This window comes from Carassius carassius, chromosome 6, assembly GCF_963082965.1.
Source record: "Carassius carassius chromosome 6, fCarCar2.1, whole genome shotgun sequence".
NCBI classification, from domain to species: domain Eukaryota; kingdom Metazoa; phylum Chordata; class Actinopteri; order Cypriniformes; family Cyprinidae; genus Carassius; species Carassius carassius.
Window position 1 is genome coordinate 13,350,648 of NC_081760.1, and position 25,361 is coordinate 13,376,008.

Below are 25,361 nucleotides of genomic sequence, written 5' to 3' on the forward strand. Positions count from 1 at the left end.
TGTTAGCGACAGACGCTTCCCTCACGGGCTGGGGTACGGCCTTAGATGGCCGTCCAGCCCAAGGGATCTGGAGAGGTCATCTCGAGTGGCACATCAATTGCCTCGAAAAGATGGCTGTATTTTCGGCCCTGAAATACTTCTTCCAGCAGTTAAGAGGCTACCATGTCCTAGTGTGGTAGGACAACACTGCGGTAGTCTCTTACATAAATCGACAGAGCGGACTGCGGTCGCAGTGCCTGAACAAGCTCAGAGCGATTTACATACCGGGGCATATGAATGTGGGAGCAGACTTGCTGTCCAGACAAGCTATGACACATGGGCATTGGAGACTCCACCCCAAAGAGTCAGTCAAATCAGGGAAAGAAGTTACAAAGCAGAGGTGGACTTCTTTGCTTCACATGAGACAGCACCATGTCCCCTCTACTTCGCTCTGACTCCTCCAGCTCCCCTGGGTCTGGACGCGATGGCCAATATGTGGGCCAGACTGCTTCTTTACGCATTTCCTCCTATTGATTTGCTCCCAGGAGTCTTGGCCAAGGTCCATCAACAAAGGTCTCGGCCTCTTACTAATAGTGCCTTGTTGGTCGACCAGAGTGTGGTTCTCAGATCTAATAGCCCTCCTCGATGGCTTGCCATGGGCTATTCCGGTCTGAAGGGATCTTCTGTCTCAGGCACAGGGGACAGTATTGCATCCCCAGCCCGAGCTCTGGAACCTTCATGTCTGGCCTCTTAGGGGGATCAACTAAGAGATGCAGGGCCTCCAGCAGATGTAATAGAGACTATTCTAAGTGCTAGGGCTCCTTCCACTAGAAGAAGTTATGCCTTAAGATGGTGTTTTCGAAAGGTAGAGTATGACACACCATGCAGACACAGTTCAATGCCAAGTTGTTCCAGTGCTGGAGTTTCTGCAAAACTGATTGATGGGTTTCATTGGTGGAGCCAAGTGGCTCCCTATACAGCGACAGTCCATTTGTGGGACTTAGCTATAGTGCTCGAGGGTCTAGTTGACACCCATTTTAAACCACTAGAGTCAGCACCTAAACATGGCAGGCTATGTCAGTCTTGCCATCCTACCTAGACGTCCTTTTTTATTTTACATAACAGTTTTGTATCTTTCATGTCTATTTGTTTTGAGGTTTCCTTATGCTAGTGCTCTACTAAAAACTGACTAAAGAAGCTGTAAATTAGATTAAAATGATTAATATTATATTTAGAGTTGCACTAACAACAGCAAGCAGGAAATCATGGTTTTGATGGTACGAAAAAAAAAAGAGTTCCTCAAGCCATTTTATGGGATCTTTTAATGTTATGGATCCTTCCCTATAACCCTCTACTATAGTCTCTGCTGATCATGAGCATCCAAACAGCTTCACTATGGATTAACCAGGTGTTGATGAGCCTCCAGGCTGAAAAATATATTTAAGGGGATTGAGAAGAGCGTGGACACGATGTGGAGTGTTTATGATGCATCTTGGAAGCTTTTTTTCAAATTTATTGAGTACTTGCACAGGTTTGGCCCATTACCTCTTTAACCCTCTGGAGTCTAAGGGTATTTTTGGGGCCTGGAGAAGTTTTGTCATGCCTTGACATTTGTGCTTTTTTCAGTTTCTTATAAATATCTAACTGGGTAAAGACTAATCTCACTGTAATCAGCACAAACTGGGCTGTAATAATATGTGAAATGCATGTATGTACATGATTGTGTTTTTGAGAAAAAAAATATTATGCATGGTTAGTGAAAAACTAAAAATAAGGCAAACGCTTGAATAAGGCAAAAAAACACATAAAGAACAATGGTTCCCGGGATTTTTGAGAACTGGAGCTTGTAGCCTAGAATTTTTCTTTCTAAATGATGTGAAAATCATCTTGTTTACTCACTCACAGAAAACAATATATTGATTTAAATTTTCTAAGACACTTTTTGTTGGTAAAAGTCATATGCGAGTAGGCGTCAACTACCATGAATATCATTGTGATTTACACCTGAGAAGACAAAGGGCCGCATAATGAGCTGCATAATGAGCCATTCAGTCATCTGTGCCACTGTGAGTGAGGAGTTACAAGAGAGAATGTGAGAACAAAATAAATCTATATAATTTTATGTTTGTAGTTTATTAAGAATATATTTAATTATCCCACAACATAATTTAATATCCACTTGGGGGAGCAGTTAAACAGTTTATTAGAAACAATCAAAGCTGACTTTCAAACAAATTGTTTGGCATGCTTACTCCAGTCACACAATCCTTCAGAAATCCCTTTAACAATCTTATTTTCTACAAAAAAAAAAAAAAAAACCGTTTGTTGTTATTATTATCATCATTATTATTAATGTTGAAAAGAGCTGAGAATATTTTTCTGGGTTTTTAGGGGGAATAAATGGAAAGAAAAGCATTGTTTTTACATTTGTTACAGTTATCTATTTGTTACATTTATATTATTTACATCAAGCTTTCTGAAGGGTATAGTGTTGTATATTGTTACTGAAACTTCATAATGTTTCACTTGATTATACATTTAGTCAGGAATTATAATTTGGAAAAAGTCTAACTAGTAAAACGTTTACACGTTATGTGAAAACTAGTACAAGTATATAAATAAATAAAAAGAGACTTACTCATGTTTATGATCTCTGCTGAATAAAGTGCTTCATTCTTTTTTTCTGAGGAAATCCATTTCTCAAATCCACAACCACATCACATCTTTTTGGGGTGAATTATGTGTTATTCCTCTCATCGCGAAGCAAACAGTAAAATAAAAAAAACTTGAACAGTCTCGCTGCTTTTTCTTCTGTTATGGGCGTATTCAAGCCGCGCGCTTCAGTTTGAATCTGAATAGCGCGTTCGGCGCGGGGGCGTGGTCACATTAGATATAATGAAGGGAGACATGAAAAACAGACATCGCGTTGTTTTCATATGGATTACTTTATCACAGAATATCTGTTTTCGGCGGCACTTGTTTAGTTTAAAAATAGACATCTCTCTCATGTATTTTCGTTGAATATTCACGGAGTTACAGTTCATTTAAATGACGTGTTTGTAAAAGAAGATCAGCGCAGACAAAGGCTGCAGACAGCGCACCTTGTTTGTTATCTTTATTTTATAAGTGCACAAAGTTTTGTTGTTATTATGTCTGTATCCAAAAGAAAGTAGACCCTTTACAGATTCGATTGATGTATTGCTCTTATCTGTACGATTAAAACTGAAAGTGTAATTTAAGTTCTTTTCGGGGTTATCAGGAGAAAATGACTCAAAACGCGTATATGCGTTAATCGACTCCAAAGGCTTTCTTCGCTTCCTGCAATTTGTCATCAAGGATGACTGAGTTTCTCAAACATGAGTGTATCTGCTTGCTGATTATTTATTTGTAACAGTAATGGTTCACATAATGGATCTATCTATCTATCTATCTATCTATCTATCTATCTATCTATCTATCTATCTATCATCTGACTGTTTATATCTATCTATCTATCTATCTATCTATCTATCTATCTATCTACCCAGATAGCACACGTACGTCGCGGAGACGTCTGTGCGACGTTGTCTTTTGCATCTGGCAGATGTATATTTTAGGGCGTTTGCTCATCTGGCATATGTCGCCGAGACGTCCCTGCCAGCTGTTAAGATGACGCCTAGCCGATGTGTTCCAGACGTAAATGAATTAGAACGTCTAGAATTAGCTCTTTAAACGATGTTAATCAGATGTTCATACGTCTGCCTGATGTCTGATTGATGTAGGACAGACGTCGTTTTATCAAAACTTTCCCCTACCATTTAATTAAAATAATATTATTTTAATAAAATACTCTTGCGAGGTTTTAAATAATCTTCCGTCATGTTACAATTACCAAACATAATAATGAACAAATAAACCAAACGATCAACTAAAGAACATACATTTGTTGATTTTATTAAATATATATAACAGGCAAAAAAAACATTTAATTTATACAAAACAAGTTTATGCAAACAACAATACACTATTTGTAACATATACAGGCATTCAAAAAAATAAAAAAGTTAAATCCTCCCTGGGGCCAAGCGTAGGAAATCTTTTATAAATTTTTCCGCGTCTGCTTCGGTTGGAGACAGAAGGACGGGGTTCCTCATAGCTGAAGCTGTGTGTTAGAAGAAACAATTACAAACATGTAAAAATATACTTACATTGAAATGAACGTTAGATATTTTTTTCTTTATCTGGTTCGTCTGTATAAATCGGACAAAGTTATCTAAATAGCATAAAGAACAAATAATTTAAGCTGCTGGACGCCAACATAAAAAAAAACAAGAAGACAGCACGTGAACTATGCACGTGATTTAGGGTGCGCGCCTCAAAGCTCTTCCCGCGTTATTCAGCCTAACCATGTGCCGTGCAGAATACACGTCTAGATTAGTTGCAAGAGAAGATTTGCTTAAGGTACGTGTAGATTTTAAAACTAATCGCGTTGTGCCAGCGATCGGTTTTATAATAACTTCCAAATTACGTTGTGTATGATGACTATCACCTGTTTGTTAATCAGCGAGTAACGTTATACCAAGTTGTTTCGCGTGCGCAATGGTTTTTGGTTCATTAATTCTATTGTTTGTATTTGTGTAACATTATTGAACTTACCTATTAGGAGTGCTCCGATGTGTGTTTTTCGGATCCCTCTCTTGTCTCCCCTCCCGCACCAGTTCAACTGCCGGGCGACGTCAGTGGAGAACACCTTGGAGCAAATCCTCCATACTGTTTTCTTCATGCTCGGCCCGCCACTGATGGATAATCTGTTCACCTTCAACAGGTACATTTTGTAGTAATATTTTAGCATTAAATTGACCTGTATTCTATACACATCTAGTTAAAAGATTGGAACAATTAAGATTTTTTTGTTTGTTTGTTTTGAAAGAAGCCTCTTATGTTCACCAAAGATTCATTTATTTAATTGAGAATGCAGTATAATTTAATATCATGAAACTATTTATATGAACTAAATTTAACTATTTTAGAATATAACTTTTTTTTGTAATGCAAAGCTGAATTTTCTCAGCAGGATATGATCGAATCTATATGCTGATTTGTTGCTCAAGAAACATTTATTATTATTATCAAAGGTTGAAAATGGTTGTACTGTTTCAAGTGTTTGTGTAAACCATAGTGCACTGTTCGAACAGTGTTGTGTACTTACATTATCCCAAATGTTTCGAAGAATGTTTAAATCCAGAGAAATAAGCAATTTTAACTAGTGACATGTTTTAATAGACTGGTGATAACCGCACAGAGTAGGATTATAATAAAACTTTCAAATGCATCTACTATGATACGCCAAAATAACGTATGATTTTAACCACTGCTAATCAGTTGTATTTCTAATTTTTAAAGATCTTTAAAAATAGTTATGGTTTTTATAAAATATAATGAGTAGCAAAAAATGTTTTTGATGATAATTAACACTGATCAGATGAACCATTATTATTAACTGCCATTAATAATGGCTATTAACTGATAAGCATATTCTAATGATTTTTCATGTGACAATGGAGGCTGGATTAATGAGCATATAACAATATTTAAAAATAACAGCTAATTATTTTTCATTAATTTTATACATTAGCAAGTAAATGCAGTGCGCATTAGAGACTTCTTTCAGCAACATTTCAACTTAATCATTCCATGCTTCTGACTGGTAGTGTGTATAAACATGCACACACACATGTTAGCACACAAACAGTTTGTTTACATTTTGTTAGTAGTTGTAGGTTTGACCGTTTCAGTGATCTTACCATTCTCTGCATAAACCCTCTGTCTGCCAGTCTTTGTTCCAGCCTATCTAGGTCTGCAGTAGATGCTAGAGGAAAGACACCACCCTCTTCCTCTTCAGCCATCTGCATTTGGGGTACAATACGCCTGTTCCCCACTAGAGACTGGACCAGTGAAGTCAGATGGTTGATCCTCATGTCCATTTTCTCTAGTGTTTCCAGAATTGCCCTTTCTACAGCTGCAATACAGAAGATAATTTATTTTTTATGTAGCTTTGATCTATTAAATTATGCATTTTGCAACTTATTTAAATTAATAAATAACGTACGTGTACATTGATTTGTTACAGTACTCAATTCTGGATATTCCTGTCTCCCACGAGAAGTACCTGTAAGTATAAATTTACTGTAAGGTTTTAAATGTTAGATGTAGTGTTACATGCATCTGCCTTGAGGTTATCAAAAGAATGTCACATTATTTAGGGTAAAATGTTTACCATTTTCAAAAAAAAAAAATTTATCGTGACCCTTATATGCATTTCAGTGTTTTCTGGTTTGCTAAAGAGCCTTACTGGAGCTCAAAGGGGGAGTTGGTAAGTAAAAACGTAAAGTAAGCTAATGATGATAGTTTCAACATCAGAAATGTCTCCGGACAGAAAAGGTGTGCTCTATGGATTGAACACAAAATATTATGTTATTCAGTTTTAGATTGTGCCAAGGGCTGTGAATTAGTGTTTTCTCCTCCTTATTCTATTTAATGTTCTTTTACCTTGTGTGTCAGGTGGATGAGCACTCCAGCCGTCTCCATGATGCTCTGCCTGAGAGACGCCCACTGGAGCTGAGAAAGATGGAGTGGGTAAAATTTGCTTGTTACCAAAACAAATAAATACACCGTAAAATTAAAACCAAATTTCAGAAAAACATAAAACATCTTTGCCTCTTATAATAACTGTAATAAGAGTTTAGTTCAATTATTTTTACATTGACATCGACCAAAAATCTATATTGGTATTCTGTTGACAGCATTATCGATAAAACCTCGTCGTTCGATACCAAACTTCGTTACCTAAAGGCTTAATCTTGTCAACATCAGTGAGCCAATAAACCTGCAGCACTAGGTGTGTTCGACAAGAAGCGACAACGTGCAGATCGATTGGTGTTGACATCCGGGAGAGCAATTCAAAAACCTACAAAGCAGTCTGCTGTAACTCTCTTGGTCCTGTGCAGAGCTGTGTCCAGTTGAACACACCTACCGGTACTTGTTTACACTCAGACAGATGTGGCTCATTCGTGAGGCTGTGGCGTGAAAGGGTCCCAATATAATCTAAAAATTTATTGGAATTTAATACTTTGGGTTTCATTAAATTAAACCTACAATATAGTAATGTGCAACTAACTGGACTCCCTATGTTATTTATGGCATTACCTGAAATGTTTTATCCATTAAATAATTTTGGTTGTAGTTAATTTAAGAGAGACCAAATTTGTTCAGTAAACCACTGTTTACTAAAGAACACAATTTTGATTATTTTTTTTCTCCTGCTTTACTAAAATCATAGCTACCGTGATTTCTAAACTGATGGTATGTACCAAAGAGTTTTTTTTTTTTTTTGGTGTAACTTCATTATTTTTGGAACATGATTAAAATGGACAATAATGCTGTCATGTCCTATTATACCCTAAACTTTTATATACCATTAAATCATGATATTTAATATGATTTGAAATTGTGTGCAGTTTGATTTAGTTCAATTCTACAAAAACGTGCAGATTATTGTACTTTCAGAACAAACAACTTCCTGTGAATGTAGCAGTCCATCATGTCTGTATTCCTGGACATTGTTCATGTTATCAGACACTGTGTTTTTCCCCTTCTTAACTTACTCAGTGTTCTTCCTTGGTGGGCCCCTGAGGGTCTCAGGACAGAAAAGGTGTGCTCTATGGATTAAACAGATCATGCATGTTATATTATCTGGTTTTAAATGCTGTGAATGAAGTTTTTCTCATTTTCATCTCCTTATTCTATTTAATGTTCTTTTACCTTGTGTGTCAGGTGGGTGAGCACTCCAGCCGTCTCCATGATGCTCTGCCTGAGAGACGCCCACTGGAGCTGAGAAAGATGGAGTGGGTGAGATTTGCTTGTTACTCAGACAAGTAAATGCACATTAAAATTCTAGCTAATTGAATTTCAGAAAATAATAAAAACAAAGCAAAATATGTATTAAAATCCATTTTTAAAGTAAAATCATGCCATCAATGCCATCCAGAAGAAAATAAGTCAGTAAATGGTAACGTACACAATCAGTCAAAGCTTTTTGAACCGTAAGGTTTTTAATGTTTTAAAGAATTCTCTTGTGTTCACCAAGCTTGCATTTATTTAAGCCAAAATACAGTAAAAGCACTAATATTGTGAAATATATTTTTACTATTTAAAAAAATATGCTTTATACAGTAAAACAGGCCTTAAAGTTCTTCGGCACCGTGCCGGATTTCCGGTGTGCAGCATTTAGTCCTTCATAAAAAATAAAAATCATAATAAATAATAAAGAATCTTGTTGATTGATATCACTTTTGAGTCCATGAGTTCGCCTACCAATTGTATGAGAGGTGCAACTTTCACTCTCAACCAAACTAACATTAGTAGCCAGTCAGAATGTTTTGCTTTTATAAACACGAGACGCGCATAATAGTATTCAATTACAGAGTCGCAGCCCTGATGAATGGAGAAGCGTGACAAAAAGCTGTGAAGCGAAATGGTCAAATATATCCATCTAGCGCGTATTTACGTAGAAAAGCTCATTATAAAGCAGCGGAGCTTTGTAAACAGCTCAGAGTAATCATGTCATCTCCATAAGAATGATATCATTGCCAAAACATATTTACCAGGATTTCTGAAAAGGTCCTGTTCACACATGATCGATTAATGGTAACTTTACCAGTAAAGACAGTATGTGTGTAAGGGGCTAAACTTATGGAGCCAAAAGAGTCTCAATAAAGATAAATGCACACACTACATTCACATATGCACACATAGGATTCATACATGCATACACATAATTCATAAATACACACACAGGATACACAAATGCGCACAAAATTCACAAATGCACACACAAAATTTAAAAAGCACAGAAGATTCACAAATGCATACAAAATTCAGAAATGCACACAATTCAGAAATACACACACAATTCAGAAATGCAAACAACATTTACAAATGCACTCAAGATTCACAAATGCACAGGACAAGATTCAGAAATGTATTTCTGATGCACACACACATATATCTTGATTTACAAACTGCTTGCGGTCTGTGAACTTCACTGCATTTGTGTGTGAATTTTGAGACTCCTCTGACTTGGCTCGACACACAGGTGCCTTTTTTTAAACAGGGAATGATCTGCAACCAATCAGATATCTCCCTTGTTTTAGCCAATCACTAGAATGCACCCCACGTGGGGGATTGTTTACTTTACAGTAGTACTACTGTTACTACTACTGTTGTGAATGCTGCGGTCACACTAGACTTTGAGCTTGCAAAGTTTCCTTGGACGCAGCAACAGTTATGATATGATGTCATACTCTGCAGTGTTGTTTAAAAAAAAAACATTTAAATTCAACACACAACACATAATAATACATTTAAAAGGTAAAAACACACAATCTACTCCACTTTCTCTCAGCGCTGCAGTTTAAAATTTTTTGCTGTGATGTATCAAACTGCTATTGGTCATACAGTTTCACGTGATGTGAATTCGCAGGTCTAGAGTCACCAAGATGCGCATGCATATTAATGGAAGTCAATGGAAAGAATATTAATCTTTATTCTATTTAATGTTCTTTAATGTTGTTGTCAGGTGGACGAGCACTCCAGCTGTCGCTATGGTCTACCTGAGAGATGCCCATTGGAGCTGAGAAAGATGGAGTGGGTGAGATTTGCTTGTTACATTTTGCAAATTAACAAACTAAGGCCTGCAACACACTCAGTAGCCAGAATTACGTTTTATTTTTTTGGGGTATAAAATCATGAGCCATGTGAAATCATGCAGATCAGTATAAAAAAATTTGAGGGGCGTGGGGTTGGTGGTCATGATGTTTGAAGTCCAGGGTTTTTCCTGGGTCAAAAACGTTCTTCGGTGGAGGCTGACGGTCATCCACACAGTAAAAAGAACTCTACCCATGTGATTTGCAAAATACTACAATACATTTTAAACAAATGCAATAAAACAGTATGTGAATTTTGCTTATCCTATTAATTAATTAAATATAAATCACTGTCAAGTAAGGCTGGACCAGAATATTTGATTATTTGAATATTCGGTTGGTTGGTTGGCATTAGTGTTGCTTTTGTCAATGAAAATTCTGACTAAATATCGTTGTCAACGAACCTTTATCATGTGACGAAAATGAGACAAAACGCAACGTAAATGCTGGTCATGTGACGATGACTATAATTAATTGTATAATGCAATATTGTTGACGAATAAAAACGAGACTAAATGTGGTTTACAAAATAAAAACTATGCTAAAATGTCTTCATTTTTGTTCACCGAAACGAAATGTTGTTATACGTTTTTTCATCTCATTTAGTCGCGTTGTTATTATTCTTATTTTGCAATATTTCTGTTTCCTATGTCTCACTGTGCAGACGCAATTGACGTCACTTCCTCAAGCCCCACTCGCGGCATTGTTTAGATACTTGATCTATGTATCTATCCATGTATGTATCTATGTATCTACTTTGCAGTTATTTTAATGTACATTGATGCATTGCAATTGCAGTTTGAACTTTGATCTGTCATGCCACAAAATTCACATTCACATTTACTTTTGTGGAAAACTTTTGTGTCTGCAGTATGTATATAGAGTGCCCAAAATGGTAAAATAATAATAATAATAATAATGAGCCACTCCTTTTCTTTTAAATAATAGAAGGATCTGTGAAGGGTGTCAAATTAAAAAAATGACTTGAGTGTATTTGTGTAATGAACTTACTCTGGCCTCTTCCTTGGTGGTCCCCTGAGGGTCTCAGGACAGCAAACGTGTGCTCTATGGATTGAACACAATGTTGTTACATTTTTTTAGATTTATTTCAATGCTGTGAGATGCATTTCAGATTTCCTTTATCCATGATTATGCTTTTACCTTGTGTGTTAGGGTGAGCAGCACACCAGCCGTCTCCGTCATGGTCTGGCTGAGACATGCGCAGTGGAGCTGAGAAACGTGGAGTAGGGAAGTTGAATCAAGCAGTTTAAGTGGAGTAATGACGGTTCATAATCTTAAAGGGACAGTTGCATACATATAAAAAAAAATGTGTTAATTGTATAAAGCGATTATGAATCTTCAGAAGATTGGAATTTAGCCACTCATATTGTATCAGTTACTTCTACAATCTCTGTATGGACTATGGAAATGTGGGAACCGAAATCCCTGAGTTCATTGGATATTTTCAAAACACAAATGAAGATGTAAAGTTTTTGGGTTTAGAATGACATGAGTAATTCACAGTTTTCTCTATGATTTAACTTTCCAGTTAATTGCATCAAATGTTGATCTATTCTACATTTATCTTTCCAGCTAGCCTAATACAACTAATTATTTACCTTGGAAGCTGGGGAGACTCTCACACCAGGTCTGTTGTTGGTCTTCCGTGTCCCATTGTTGCTGATTGACACATGCTGTTGACAATTGGGGGATCATTAGTGGCTAAAATTTAAAATCACCTTTAAAAATGGGTACACTGGTAATTCTTAGAATTTATTCACACAAAATAGGACCAAGCAGTGCAGCTGTATGCTTCAACAATTGGATAGTTGTAACTTTTATTAAACATTGTAGATTTGGATATAAAAATGAAATTAAGATAAAATATAAAGTTTAGACTTACCGTTGCTGAGAGCGTTTACTGCTCTGCTCTGTGAAACCTGAGGTTGCACATTAGGACCTGATAATAGAAATGTAACTTTTTGTGTTCTGTCTGTTATACACCTTTAATCTTACTTCATACTGGGTCATTTTGTGTCAGATCATAAAAAATTCAGAAACTTTCCTGAATCAAATTTGATATTTTCATTCTTTTTTTTTTTCTTAAACCAAAATATTGAATGTCACAAGATTGTTGAAGTCAACAGATTTTACTAATATAGCTACCAATCTTTATGTAAAAAATAAAATAACAATGCTGCCATCTTTCTAATTCCATTGTTATTTGGTTGTTAAATCTTCATGTTGACCCCCCCCCCCCTACTCTCTTTTATTTATGGCATTCATTTTTTTATTACTATATATTTTTTTTTAATTCTTCTTATTATTATTATTTTCCATTTACCTTTTTTTTTAAGTTTTGGAATGGCTGGAGGTTTTGGTGCAGGTGGAACACTTGCTTTGTTTGCAGCTTTTCTTTTTTTAATGGGTGCTTGTTCTGCTGCCTCGTCCTCTGACGAGTATATATGATCTGTACTTGTTTTCTTTCTAGGAAAACAAAGATAAAAAGAACAACTGCACACATTCATTGCCTCTTTGTGTGATGTAGCAAATACTCATAGAAATGTGCTCAATAACTTTTCTGCTGTATTTCTCCTTAAAGGGTTAGTTCACCCAATAAATTTGAATTATGTCTTTAATTACTCACCCTCATGTTGTTCCAAACCTGTAAGACCTTTGTTCATCTTCAGAACACAAGTTAAGATATTTTTGATGAAATCCGAGAGCACTCAGATCCTGCATAGACAGCTTTGCAACTACTACCTCAAGGCCCAGAAAATAAATAAGGACTACAGTGGTTCAACCTTAATTATGAAGTGAGGATAATACTTTTTCAACAGTTATTTTTTTTCTGTGTCAGTCTCTGACATGCATTCATGACAGGTGCTGATGCAGGAGCCGGCATTTTGACAAAAAAAAAATGCACCGTTTTAACAATGACTTTAATACCTTCCTGAGATGGTAGTGGCATTGATGTCTATGGGGTATTTTATCAATAATATCTTAATTTTTGTTCCAAAGATGAACGCAGGTCTTGTTGGTTTGGAATGACATGAGGGTGAGACATTTTTGGGTGAACGCTCCCTTTTATGCCTCTCTTAAAACAGTTTATACTACTGGGGTGTTGAATGCTTGAATCTGATTGGCTGACGAACATTCTGAGGTGTGCAATTATTTTCTGTGAAACGCACTGCAAACGTAGTTCCAGGCAGCTCTCTTGACCACATTACTGTTCCACATCACTTTGCATAGTAAACTGTAATAACAAATTATAGGACTAACAAAAACCAATCAGCCAATCAGATTCATTCAACGGCCTCGTAGCATTAAATGGTTTAATGCACAGCTAGCCGTGCATTATCCCTTACTTAAATGTTAAAGATAGATGACACATGAAGGCAAATGATGCCATTTTCATTTGTTAAATCATTTCTTTTGTCTTTTTGCAAGGACCTACTTGGGAATCCTTTTTCCAGCAATTTCAGGTTCTGAGTTTATGTCAGAAGTATAGCTGGCCTTCTTCCAATTGTTGGCTACATTCTGAAAAGATGCTGAAAACAAGAAATGCAGGTACGGCTTCATTTTTGTTTATTAAAGCTATATGAGATCATGTTTTACAGTGTATATAAATGATGTGCAAAGATTCAGAAAAATGAAAAACAGGTTATTAGTGGTCGACCGATATGTTGTTTTTTTTTTTGACTGCCGATATCTCAAGATATCAGGATGGCCGATATAAAGTGAATATATATATATATATATATGTATGTGTGTATGTATGTGTATATATATGTATCTGAGTGTTTGTGTGTTTATATGTATGTGTACGTGTGTGTATTTTTATTTTAATTATGTTTATTTATTTTTTTTAATGTTTGAGAAACTTGAAATGATTTGAAAATGAATTGTATTAAAAATAAAAGTGTAAAATAAATATACTTTAGATGATAACTTCCTGATTCTGTAATTCTATTTCAGTATTTTTCTCAAATAAAGAAATTATTAAAAATATATAAACAAAGTAAATATTGTAACCAACAGGGCACTTGGTAATCTGGAAAGTTTGTGGAGATGGCTCTCACTGCAGAACACAAGATCCTGATAATGTTCGGGGTTCAGACACACTGTCTCTGTTTAAATCTAGATTACGCACCTCTTTGGCCAAGCATTCAAATAATGCATCTTATAATTTTGGACTGCAGTTATATCTGAGCAAATGCGTATTATTATTATTATTTTTTAGCTTGGGATAAACTAATTAATTTCACTTGGCTGGAACAGCAGCTATGCTAATGATGTCTCTGTTTCTGCTGGGATCTTCATCCCGTGGTAACTAGGATTTACACAAGCTCCAGTCTGGATCCAGAACATCCGAGAAGAGATGATGCTGACCCTCAGAAGACCCCAGATGATGCTAACCCTGAATCAACAACAGAACTATCACATTGTGCTATAAGTTTGATTGCATAATTGCTGTTAATAGTATTAATCGTCTGTTTGTTTATGTCTTCTATTGATTTTTCCGATTTTTCTACCATATGCACATAAACTGACAGTCATCACTGAAAAGCTACTACTAAATATTTTAGAAACTTAATTTTCTGTACAGTTGCTTTGCAATGATTTGAATCGTAAAAAGCGCTATACAAATAAACTTGAATTGGATTGTGCTCTGGTGCTCTCATTCTCAGTGCCATCAAAATAAAAGTCCGGCCTCGAACGCATCAGCCGAATAACTTATCAGCTGATGCCGATATTTGAAAAATTGGCCTTGGTGATATATTGGTTGACCACTACAGGTAATCTGGGGAAAATCATTGTTTAATTTACAGCATCATTTACTCTTACCAGACTCGTGCAGGATTCTTGCTCTATGTCGGGTCCACCCTTTTTCTGGCTGTGGTGCCTCCATTGTCCTAACACTCTTCAGCAACCTGTCAAGATCTTTATATGGTGGCCACCACGAGTAGCCATCTGCATACCAGGACTTGGCAGCTGGTCCAGTCGTCCCTTCTCCCTCAAACTCCACGATTAGGTACATTTCTTTTTTTTTTGCAAGCCTGAAACCCGTATTTTTTATTAACTCTTAAATGAAACTTAATTTTGAACAATGCATTTGAAATGCATGAACTATGAAACAAAAAGTGCTGATAAAGAATTACTTTGTATGTAAAAGAGGAATTGAAACGAATTGATTGTGATAGGGGACAAGAAAAATTTTGCTCTCTATTTCCTCAAACTTGCAGAAATCAACTGTTGTTGAGAGGTCATCCACTAAATGAATGCCAAGTGTAGAGGATGGCAGTGGATAGTCAAAAAAGGATTCCTGGTGGTTGAAGGTATTGTAAGCAACATAAATTTCATCCCTTCATGAAATGATGTTTTGCAGCTTAGCAACTTTGCCGCCAATGCAAACGTGACTGTTTGCCTTATCCAATTTCAGAGTGTGTGGGCTTGTTCTCAACTCTTTGTATTGTGTCGCCTCATGGAAGGATGCAGGAAGAGGACCAGTCGCATGTGGTTTTTTGAGCAGATGTGGCCTGGTTTTGTGAGTTTTTTTGCAGCATCTTTGCATTTCTGAGAGTCTTTTTATTATTTGACTGAGTGGGCATGTTGGTTTCCTCAGAAGTCTTTTGAGTTTGTTTAGGTGATTCTCATACTTGAAAGCACTGAAGTTGTCAAGGACACCATGCTTTTTCGCATCATCTGCAAGATGCACAAGGCAGTGTGCATTGTAGGACAAGAATTGTGGACCATACAGTTGACCAAAGTGAGAGACAAAGAGTACCAGTAAGTCATTGGCATAATCACAGTATTCTTCAATCAAACTGTTGTTGCACAGGATTCCCACAAAAAGTAGCAAGAAATTTTTGTACACCTCTGTGTTCAGGAGATCTTTCATCATGACCGGTCCGGTATACAGTAAAAACTGCCTAAACTCGGTTTCCTTCCACCTATCAATTTCTCTCAGTGCCCTTGGTTTCCTTGCAAACTCCATGGGCACACTTCTCCGAGCATTTAACAGTCTTTCTGACAATGTGTTTATTTGAAATCCTGACAGCCTACAAGTCAGAGGACCCATCTTAAGCCACAAGAGAAGAAGCCGTCTCATGATTCCGAGGCACACAAGGTGCATGTAGTCAAGGGGGAAACCAGAGACCATGTTTAGGGATGTTTCTTCAAGAGGTGATGGACCATGATGATGATCAGCATCTGTCTTATTTCTGAAGCTCTCATTAGTTCTTAAAGGCATGTCAGTTCTTGGAAATGTCATTCTATTTTCTAGGTACAAACCATCCTGTGTGCATTTTTCACATCCGTGATAGCCTGTGTGACCTTTAACATTTTTCAGGAATGCACGGGCAGGTGCATCACAGACCATCGAAGAGAGTATTAAATTGAACATCACTCCATCGAATTCAAATCCTTTAGCTAATTCATTTACTTCAGAGATGAATTCTTGAAGGTACTCTGCTAGGGATGTAGGTTTACTTGTGCCACAAAATAAACCTATTGTCACTGGTTCCTCTTGTTTGATGTTTTGCAGTGTCCCTAGGATGGGCCAGAACTGTGTTGCTGAGCTCTTATAGAGAGGCAAACCATTAATGCTGACCTGAAGCTCCAGCGTGTGAATGTTGCGCAGAATGTCAACATTCTGATGTAGCACCTCTGCAATTGAATTCAGCACTCCGAAATGGTAATACTGGCCACCAGCCTTGTCTTGTATGTCAGGGTTTAAACGCACAGTTCCTAGCAATGTCCTCGAGTCTTTTGGTAGATTTAAACTGTGTAGCCGTAGAATGTTGAGCAATGAATTCAATGCCACATGTGTAATTTTGTGTTCAGTAGCCCAGGATGCCAAATCATCATCTAATGAATTTGGATCTGATTCTGATTCTGTGTCTGATTCAGTGTCATCAGGAACACTTCTGACATCTTCAGTCTCATCAACATGAGAGAGACAGTCCATGAATGTATCGTCATCATCATTTTGACCTTGAACGGTTTTACTGTGCATCCAACCGAATTCTTTCCCCCAAGTTGTTGCCTGTATTGTCTGCAGTTGCTGATCCACCTTGTCCTTTGCTTTTCGTCTCAGTGTCCAATAGGATGGTTCATTTGAAGCCATAGTATTAAGACCTTAATACAAACAAACCTATTTTTTTGTTGTTTGTTTACTGGCCTACCAAGTCTAATGCATTAACATAATGTACATACCTTTAGTTGGTTGACGGATGGTAATGGATAACTTTCTGTAGTCAAATTAAACAAAGGACATAGTTAAATGCTGAAATTTAAAATAACTACATAAAAAATAAACTATTACATATCTAAATTTTCAATTGAACTGATGCATTTTATGGTTATATAAATAGTTTACAGTACAATATAGTATATCTGATTTAAATCAGAGATTGACAGTCTTCTGTAATTGAGGTTTAAACATAGATGTAATTCTCTTTTCATCACATTGTGTTCTTTTAAAACAGCAGTTGCACCTAAGAGATCTGTTCACATAAAATTATGCATTTACACAGACAAAAGTTCGGTACTGGTTAGATTTTCATGTGTTTGAAAGAAATGGTCTTGACTGTTTATTTTATGAAAGTAAATTTTCACTGTACATATATTCAATGTAAATCTTTTCACAATTGTGTGCATCAAATCAGCGTATTATCAGTGTTGGAAACAGTTGTGCAGCTTAGTATATGTATTTATTTATTTTCTTTTGAAACCAGTGAAAATTTTTCAGGATTCTTTGATGAAAAGTTAAAAACAACAGCACTTATTTAAAATAGAAATCTTATGCAACAATAACAATAATGGCGTGCTTGGTGTCAATCTAATCTTCAGGTGAGAGTTGAATGGCGCTTAGTGTCTCGCGAGATTTTAATTGTGTTTCCTCTGTTTCAAGCAAGGCATTCGATTGGCTGGTAGGTGCTGATGTCGCGCTGCAAGAACAACATGGCACGGGTTCAAAGCCTTATTCAACTGAGAAAATTGATCAGCGTCATGGTACAAGCGAAGTCTGAATGGTTTGGTAAGGTAAACTTGAAACGAAATCCCGCAACCGTGAGTTTGTTAAACTGTTGTCACTGAACCGGACTTTTTGTGATTTCGCCTATGTTTACCTGGACATCATATACGTTTAGTGCTTGTGTAACTTGATCCGGGCCGCTGTTATTACGTTAGCTCGGAGCCTCTGTTCATGGTTGACTTGCCTTACATTTCTCAGAGCTGGTGGGTCTAAACCAATCCGAGATAGCCCCTTACGACGTCCAATACTACAGCTAACTTGTAGGAATGAATGAAAACTAGCGAGCAATTTCGAAAAACCGCTGAGTGTAAATCTTACTTGTTATTGCGGTGTAAAATACGAGTGCACTTGATTGCGTCCACTTAGTTTTTGGACCAGCACAAATGGGTGTCCCTTGAAAAGTATACTATTTGAGGGTACAGAGTGATGGATTTTAGATTCAGCGCAAGTGCTATGTATAGCAATATTTTAAATTTCTACGTTATATTCCTCAGTACCGATAGGCCCTAGCCAATCAGTACTGAGTAGAGCAGCGCTTCAGATTTTCCCGCCCACCGGTGATTTGGATTCGCTCAGAATGGCGTTGAAGTGAATTTGATGACGTACATCAGCTGTTTTCGCGAGGGGAAAAAGCGCCCTTAACATTTCTGTATTTAGTTTTAGTTAGTTTGTTTGTATTTAAGTGTATGTGTTTCCATGTATAATGATTCTTATCTCGAATATAATTAAACGTAAAGATATCAAAAGGCTGATTAATCCATATAAATGTTACTTACCAACCACTTGATGAACTAACGACAAACTACAAACAAACTTAAAGACGACTAATTAACTTTTAAAACAACAGTAGTAGAAAGACATGTCATGAATGAACAGGAACTTAATATATACAACTGGTTCTATTTACAGGTTATTAATGTGAGGAAAATGATCAAAAAATGTTGAGGGTACAGTAGGCTGAGGAAATCACAACGGTCATCTGATACAAATAACAACGGTCATCGCATATATGTAGCCTACGGTCACGTGACATTCATTCATATATTTTTTTAATTACTTTATTATTTTTTCCTGAGCTTAATACAGGAAACCCAATGTGTTCATGTTTAGAGTTGTTATAAATATTGCTACAGTTTAATGGTTTAATATTGCTTAGATCAGGTGTTTTTTGTTGTTGTTTTTTTAGGGTGAGAGTGAGGGTTACCTCAAGGACATAATGTCAAAGGTTACTTGTTTGCTCTGTTTATTTGTAAATGTAATGGGTGTTTTTTTTCACCATATGTTGAAGATATTTTAAAATATATTGTTTATTTTATTAGTTATTATATTTATTAGGCATTTTAAATTTAATTTGACAATCAATACTAAAAGAATATGAAAATATTGAAATGTGTACATATATCGTTTTCTCTCTGTGTGTCACATTACACTTGCCCTGAATATTTCAGTGCCACACAATTTGCCACAGTGGCAATGGTAATTTTTATTAATTTTTTCTCTCTTTATGAAAATGGATATTGGGCAGTAAAGCGCTCAAGTTAATTTGGGTGAAATATAAATTTGTTTAAACAACATCTGTGTTAAGTGTAAAAAAACAAAAAAACAAATATATTTATTCTATTATTTCTGTAACAGTTAATACAGGCTTGAGTCCTGTCTTACTGTGGATGTCTGATGGAAAGTTGGATGGAGTGATTTTTACAATGGCAACCCACAGACTCAATGTGGACACCTTGTTGTAAAACACTTTTTTATTATTATTATTATTATTATTATTAACTATTATATTTATTCCTTTTGATATATGAGTGATGTGTGTGGCACACATTTTCTTGTTCTCTAGTTTCCTTGTTTCTTCTGCCTTGGCTGCACAGCTGTGGAAACCTGACCTGGTGAGGACCCTCTCCTCCATCCTCAACTATTGAACCTCTTATATCACTCGGATGAGGTACTAAATTAAAGATTGTGTTGTTGGTCATTGAATAGTTTGTTTTAAGCTGCAAATAATTTTAATTTTTCTGATCAATTTGATAACCGCTATATATACCCGGTATATTCAGGGTGTCTGCAGGTCCTCAAAAAGTCTTAAAATGTCTTAAATAGTGTTTTCCTAATATAAGGCCTTAAAAAGTCTTTAAATGTCTTAAATTCAGATTAGATAGGTCTTAAATATATTTGGTCACTTCAGTCTTACCTAATGACTTAATGACCTAATTACTGTTTATAAACATTGGACAGACCGAAGATTTTTTTTTTTCTTCCCCTGCGTCATCAGAGAGAATTGAAGAATACAAGTATGCGCTGAGGCTAACTCTTTGTGAGAGACTTCAGATAGAACAAATAAAATGGCACACATAAACATGATATAATAAAGTAATACCTTGACAAGTGAGCTATCTTGAACAATATTCTAACAACGCAAAAAAAAACAAAAAACATTGAAAACACCTACAGAGTGCATGCATTACGTGTCTGCATTTAGAAAGTGCTCTTTCACTGCATGATTCAGTCTATTAAAATACATTCAGAATGATCACAAATTAAAAGACATGGGGGCAGAACATGTCTATATTAATACCATTTAAATATAGTTAATCAATTTTGGTAAATTTCACATGGCAGAGTGCCTTTTTTCCCTCAAAAAATTACCATATACAAATGTAATAGGTTTTTTTTTTTTTTTTTTAACAACCGTTTCATAAACTACGTTCTATTAAGAGACTTACGTTTTTTGTACTATTTCGCCAACAAAAATAATTCCAAACAAAGCCACAGTGCTGTTTTGCATCTCTAAGCAACATGAGGCTTTTTGTTCCTGAATGAATCAACTGTTTTAATTACTCACTTATTAACATTTACCTGCTGTCACCTACTGGTGGTTTTTAATGTCACATTTAAAGTATCTTTTTAATTCAATTAAATTCAAGTTTATTTGTATAGCGCTTTTTACGATACAAATCATTACAAAGCAACTTTACAGAAAATTAAGTTTCTACAATATTTAGTAGTAGCTTATCAGTGGTGACTGTCAGTTTATGTGCATATGACAGGATTTTTCAGAAAAAAAACAAAAACAAATCAAAGACGTAGTCAGCCAGACGATGAACATTATTAACAGTAATTATTATACGATGCAGTCACACTTGTAGCAATATTTGTTAGTTCTGTTGTTGATTCAAGGTTAGCATCATCTGGGGTCTTCTGAGGGTCAGCATCATCTCTTCTCAGGTGTTCTGGATCCAGCTGGAGCTTGTGTAAATCCTAGTTACCACGGGATGAAGATCCCAGCAGAAACAGAGAAACAAATAGAGACATCATGTTCCAACACAGTAAAATTAATTAGTTTAACCCAAGCTAAAAAATAAAAATGTTTTATATGATGTGATGCTCTTTTTGTGAACATTGTTACATAAAATGCTCTTACTGTTTCTTTTCTTCACCCAATAGCTTAGGACAGACCAGCCTGTGATCTCCTAAGACACCCAGATTCAGCCCTGGTCACGATCTGTCCCACACCTGTGTCTCATCACAGTCCATCACCAGTGTCTGCACCCTGCCTACTGCCAATATTATGGATTTCTGTTCTGGAGAGAGATGCCATTCACAACATAATCTCTACACAATATCAAACTCAAATAATTTAATCTTGCCTAACAGTTTCCCTGATTTGTTACAGTTCACAATGTAGCATGGTCTTGCCTACCTTTGTCCATTCAGTTGTTTAAATGTTTTTAATATTTGAAATGGAATAGATCTCAAGTTTATTATTTAAAAGCAACTTCACTTCATCTTTCCCTAGAAGAGATAATAGGTGTGTTAGACTTGAAGCAGTGCTGTGCAGACCGATGGAAGTATGACATCACGGTACCATGAGAGCAATAAGACAGCTTCATATACTTTTGAATCGCTCTCACGCTACTTTGTCATACTTTAAGCGCTGCTGCGCAGACCAATTGAAGTTGAACATATCTGAAGTGTAAACTCTCACGGTCAGTTCTGGGTCTTGTGCAGTAATATGATGAGCAGGTGTTTAGTGTCATCACCTTACATTATTGAAATGCTATATTGACCTGTATTCAGTTTTAAAACTGGGAAAGAAGAAATTAAGTGTCATTAATGTTGTGAAGCTGCATAACATCTGTTCAGATGAACATTTGTGTAGTCTGTTTCCTCCTGAGGTTTCTACCTTGTAGAGTTAAATATCTAAAAATGAGTGTCTTTGTAACCATTCTCAATAGATACTGAAAGCATTTTAATGGTGCTTCTAATTAAAATATAAAATGTAATATGTGAGTTAAGCCATGGCCGGGTGTACATTCCACATTTTTAATATATGCTAAAACCTACAAGTAGTCAATTATCTTACACAAGCTCTACAAAATAACTTCCACACGCGTTTATCTCCATTAACAGGGATAGTTGGACAAACCGATTTACAAGTGCATGATGGATTACGTGGTTAAAACAATTTGTGCTTTTGTTCTCGTTTGTTTCCAGTAAAGTATGTCACCTTTTGTCTGATTATTTAGAGCAATATTAATGTTAACGTAAAGCGCACAGTGTCTGTGCACATAAGTAAAGAAAAATTGTTTGTGTCTCCTTGAAAACATCAATGCAATATAATACATTTAATAAATAAATTTATGTCTACATAATAATTTGATGTTTGTTTTTAAACATGTTATATACGTTCTTGTACTAAGAGCAAATCACAGAATATGGATTTTAAATAATCGTTATTTCTTCAAGTATTTCCCTTTAAATTAATCAAGTATAGCAGCTTCCCGTTCTCGACGGACATGCCGGCATATTTCGGGTAATAAAGATACGTCGTATAGATGTCATTTAGAGGTAGGGAAGACGTTTCATTTAACAGCTCAAACAGACGATCTACAGACGATCAAAATACGACTATAAAAAAGGAATCCGATGTTTATCGGATGATGCGCTCTTCAGCAGACGTCTCCGCGACGTACGTGTGCTATCTCGGTATCTATCTATCTATGCTAATGATGTTACAAACATGCTACTGATATGCTAGTCACTTCCTAATCATGCTAGAAACATGCTACTGACATGCTAGTAACTTGCTAATCATGCTAGGAACATGCTAGTCACTTGCTAATCATGCTAGAAACATGCTACTGACATGCTAGTAACTTGCTAATCATGCTAGGAACATGCTAGTAACAAGCTAATCATGCTAACAAAATGCGAATCATGCTAGAAACATGCTAGTCACTTGCTAATCTTGCTACAAAACATTCTACTGACATGCTAGTAACTTGCTAATCATGCTAGAAACATGCTAGTCACTTGCTAATAATGCTAGAAACATGCTACTGACATGCTAGTCACTTGCTAATCATGCTAGAAATATGCTACTGACAGGCTAGTAACTCACTAATCATGCTAGAAACATGCTAGTCACTTGCTAATCATGCTCGAAACATGCTACTGACATGCTAGTAACTTGCTAATCATGCTAGGAACATGCTAGTAAAAAGCTAATAATGTTAGGAACATGCTAGCAACATGTTGGTAACATGCAAATCATGCTTGAAACATGCTAGCAACATGTTAATCATGATAGAAACATGTTAGCAACATGCTAGTAACTTGCTAATCATGCTAGCAACATGCTAGTCACTTGCTTATCAAGCTAGGAACATGCTAATTGTGCTAAAAACATGGTAGCAACAAACTAGTAACTTTGCTAATCATGCTAACAACACACTAATCATGCTAATAATGACATGCTAGTAACATGCTAATCATGTTAGAAACATGTTAATAACTTCCCAATCATGCTTTGATTGCCATTATTTACTAGTAATGCTAGCAATATGCTAATCACTTGCTTTTTAACCTCCTAAACTTCTTACACTCTTCAAACTTTTTCAAACTTTTCAAACATTTGAAACTTTTTGAACTTTTCAAACATTTTGAACTTTCTGGCTTTTTTTATCTAGTTTAAAAATATTGTTTTATAGTATAAACATTTAATGAAATTTAAACGCTTTGAAAATTACAATGCGTTTTAAAACTACAAAAAGAGCCTTTATTATTAAAAGTTTTGTTTGTTTGTTTGTACCTTTGACTTTGATATATACACCTGTTCAGTTGCTTGGTATAAGGATGAAAGAACCTGAGAAACTTTGATCTCCCGACAAACAGACAATACAAATATACACGGGCATCTTTGAGACATCCCATAGAGTGGAGGTGCAGGATACCTCCTTCCCTTCTGTCCATTTGTTTCATTTTAAATCCCTTCACCCATGCTTCCTTCTACTCAATCTGCTCAAAGTGATAACATGAAAATGTCAATGCAAGTGAACTAACAGTCATGTCTGGTATCATTTGAAATGTCTCAGTGCGACTGGTACAATGGTCTCAATCTTACAGAAGTAGACTAAAAGATAGTACAGATCTTAAGAGTTAAGAGATGTAAATGTCAATGTAAATTACCTTCTGTTCCCCTGTTTGAGTTGTAAACCACCCAGGTTTGGGACCTGAGTTAATGCAAATTCCAAATGTTAGTTCCTGTCTCCATCTCGGGGGATGTTTGTCCTGGTCTGAGGTACTTAAATGTTGAAAGAGGATCAGGGCCTTCTGTAGCCGGAAGGAGCCCGTGGTATCAGGTGAGATTCTAGATTTCTGCTGCCTGATTTTGGTTAAGTTGTACTCAGTTGCATTAACTATGGGGGGATAGTCATAGTACTGGTCATAACCGCTGGTTATTGTATCAGCTTTAATTAAGTACTTAGTTATATTAACTATCAGGGGCTAGTCAAATAGTACTAGCATAACCGCTGACTATTGTTTGAGGTTTATTCAAGTTGTACGTAGTTATTTTAACTATTGGGGGCTATATAAAAAAAACTATTGAAATATATACACATTTTATAGTACTAGCATAACCATTGATTATTGTCTCAGTTTTAGTTAAGTTGTATGTAGTTATATAACTGTCAGGGGCTAGAAAAAATGTTCATAACCGCTGATTATTGTTTTGGGCTTTAACTAAGTTGTACATGGGTAACTGTAGGGGACTAAACAGAAATACTATTTAAATAATGGTAAGCATGTGCAACCTATTAAATAGTATTAGTAATAACCTCTGGCTAATGATCAAATTGCCGAGTTTGTGATTGTGGGCCCCATGTAGACGACCGTCATGAGGCACCCTTAGCGACATAGATTCCTAATGAACGAGTAAATATAAAGTGTTACGACCCCTGGCTCAAGGGAAGCAACAAAGACAAGGGACACACGCAAACCAAAGATTAGGCTCAATAAGTTTTACTTACTTACTTTACTTACTTATTTATTTACTACTAAATTAAGTTAACATTAAAATATAAAAATATATAAAATGCGTCTTTGTGCATCAGTAAAGTCAGTGTGTAAGGCAGAGTGCATGGTTGGAAATGTAATCCAATGTTGAGGCCAAATCCAAAACCAAACAAAGGCCAAAGTTCCAAAATCCCCAAAGTTCCTCCTTGGCTCAACCGGAGATCTCTTTTTAAATGAGCGCCTGAAGCACTGGTCACAGATGTATCCAATAGACTGCTAATTTGTGGAAACGGGTATCAAGC

The 25,361-nt window shown here is 36.1% G+C and overlaps 2 protein-coding genes and 2 long non-coding RNA genes across 7 annotated transcripts; 2 read left to right on the plus strand and 2 right to left on the minus strand.

Annotated features, from left to right (window-relative positions):
- Nucleotides 1-3,944: 3,944 nt before the first annotated feature.
- On the minus strand, nt 3,945-15,528 carry LOC132142394 (uncharacterized). 4 transcript variants are annotated; one of them, XM_059552209.1, is made up of 13 exons: nt 14,571-15,528; nt 13,180-13,273; nt 12,067-12,209; nt 11,626-11,682; nt 11,342-11,416; nt 10,884-10,952; nt 10,734-10,787; nt 7,780-7,848; nt 7,623-7,676; nt 6,508-6,576; nt 5,763-5,977; nt 4,615-4,774; nt 3,945-4,120 (listed from the first exon to the last, which is right to left on the minus strand). In XM_059552209.1, exons 1-13 carry the CDS (start codon nt 14,761-14,763, stop codon nt 4,023-4,025), a joined length of 1,350 nt encoding a protein of 449 aa, XP_059408192.1. In that variant the 5' UTR covers nt 14,764-15,528; the 3' UTR covers nt 3,945-4,022. The 4 variants fall into 4 exon arrangements, with proteins under 4 accessions (XP_059408192.1, XP_059408194.1, XP_059408196.1 ...); XM_059552211.1 differs by lacking the exon at nt 11,626-11,682 and having other exon boundaries at nt 3,946-4,120; XM_059552213.1 differs by lacking the exons at nt 11,342-11,416; nt 11,626-11,682 and having other exon boundaries at nt 3,948-4,120.
- LOC132142395 (uncharacterized) lies at nt 4,278-5,928 on the plus strand. The gene is made up of 3 exons (XR_009434054.1): nt 4,278-4,419; nt 4,677-4,783; nt 5,793-5,928. It is a non-coding gene; the product is annotated as an uncharacterized LOC132142395 (long non-coding RNA).
- On the plus strand, nt 7,392-9,643 carry LOC132142397 (uncharacterized). The gene is made up of 3 exons (XR_009434056.1): nt 7,392-7,669; nt 7,792-7,866; nt 9,596-9,643. It is a non-coding gene; the product is annotated as an uncharacterized LOC132142397 (long non-coding RNA).
- Nucleotides 15,366-18,946, minus strand: LOC132142135 (uncharacterized). Its single transcript, XM_059551762.1, has 3 exons — nt 18,537-18,946; nt 15,511-16,975; nt 15,366-15,428 (listed from the first exon to the last, which is right to left on the minus strand). Exons 2-3 carry the CDS (start codon nt 16,849-16,851, stop codon nt 15,366-15,368), a joined length of 1,404 nt encoding a protein of 467 aa, XP_059407745.1. The 5' UTR covers nt 16,852-16,975; nt 18,537-18,946.
- Between the last annotated feature and the right edge of the window lie 6,415 nt (nt 18,947-25,361).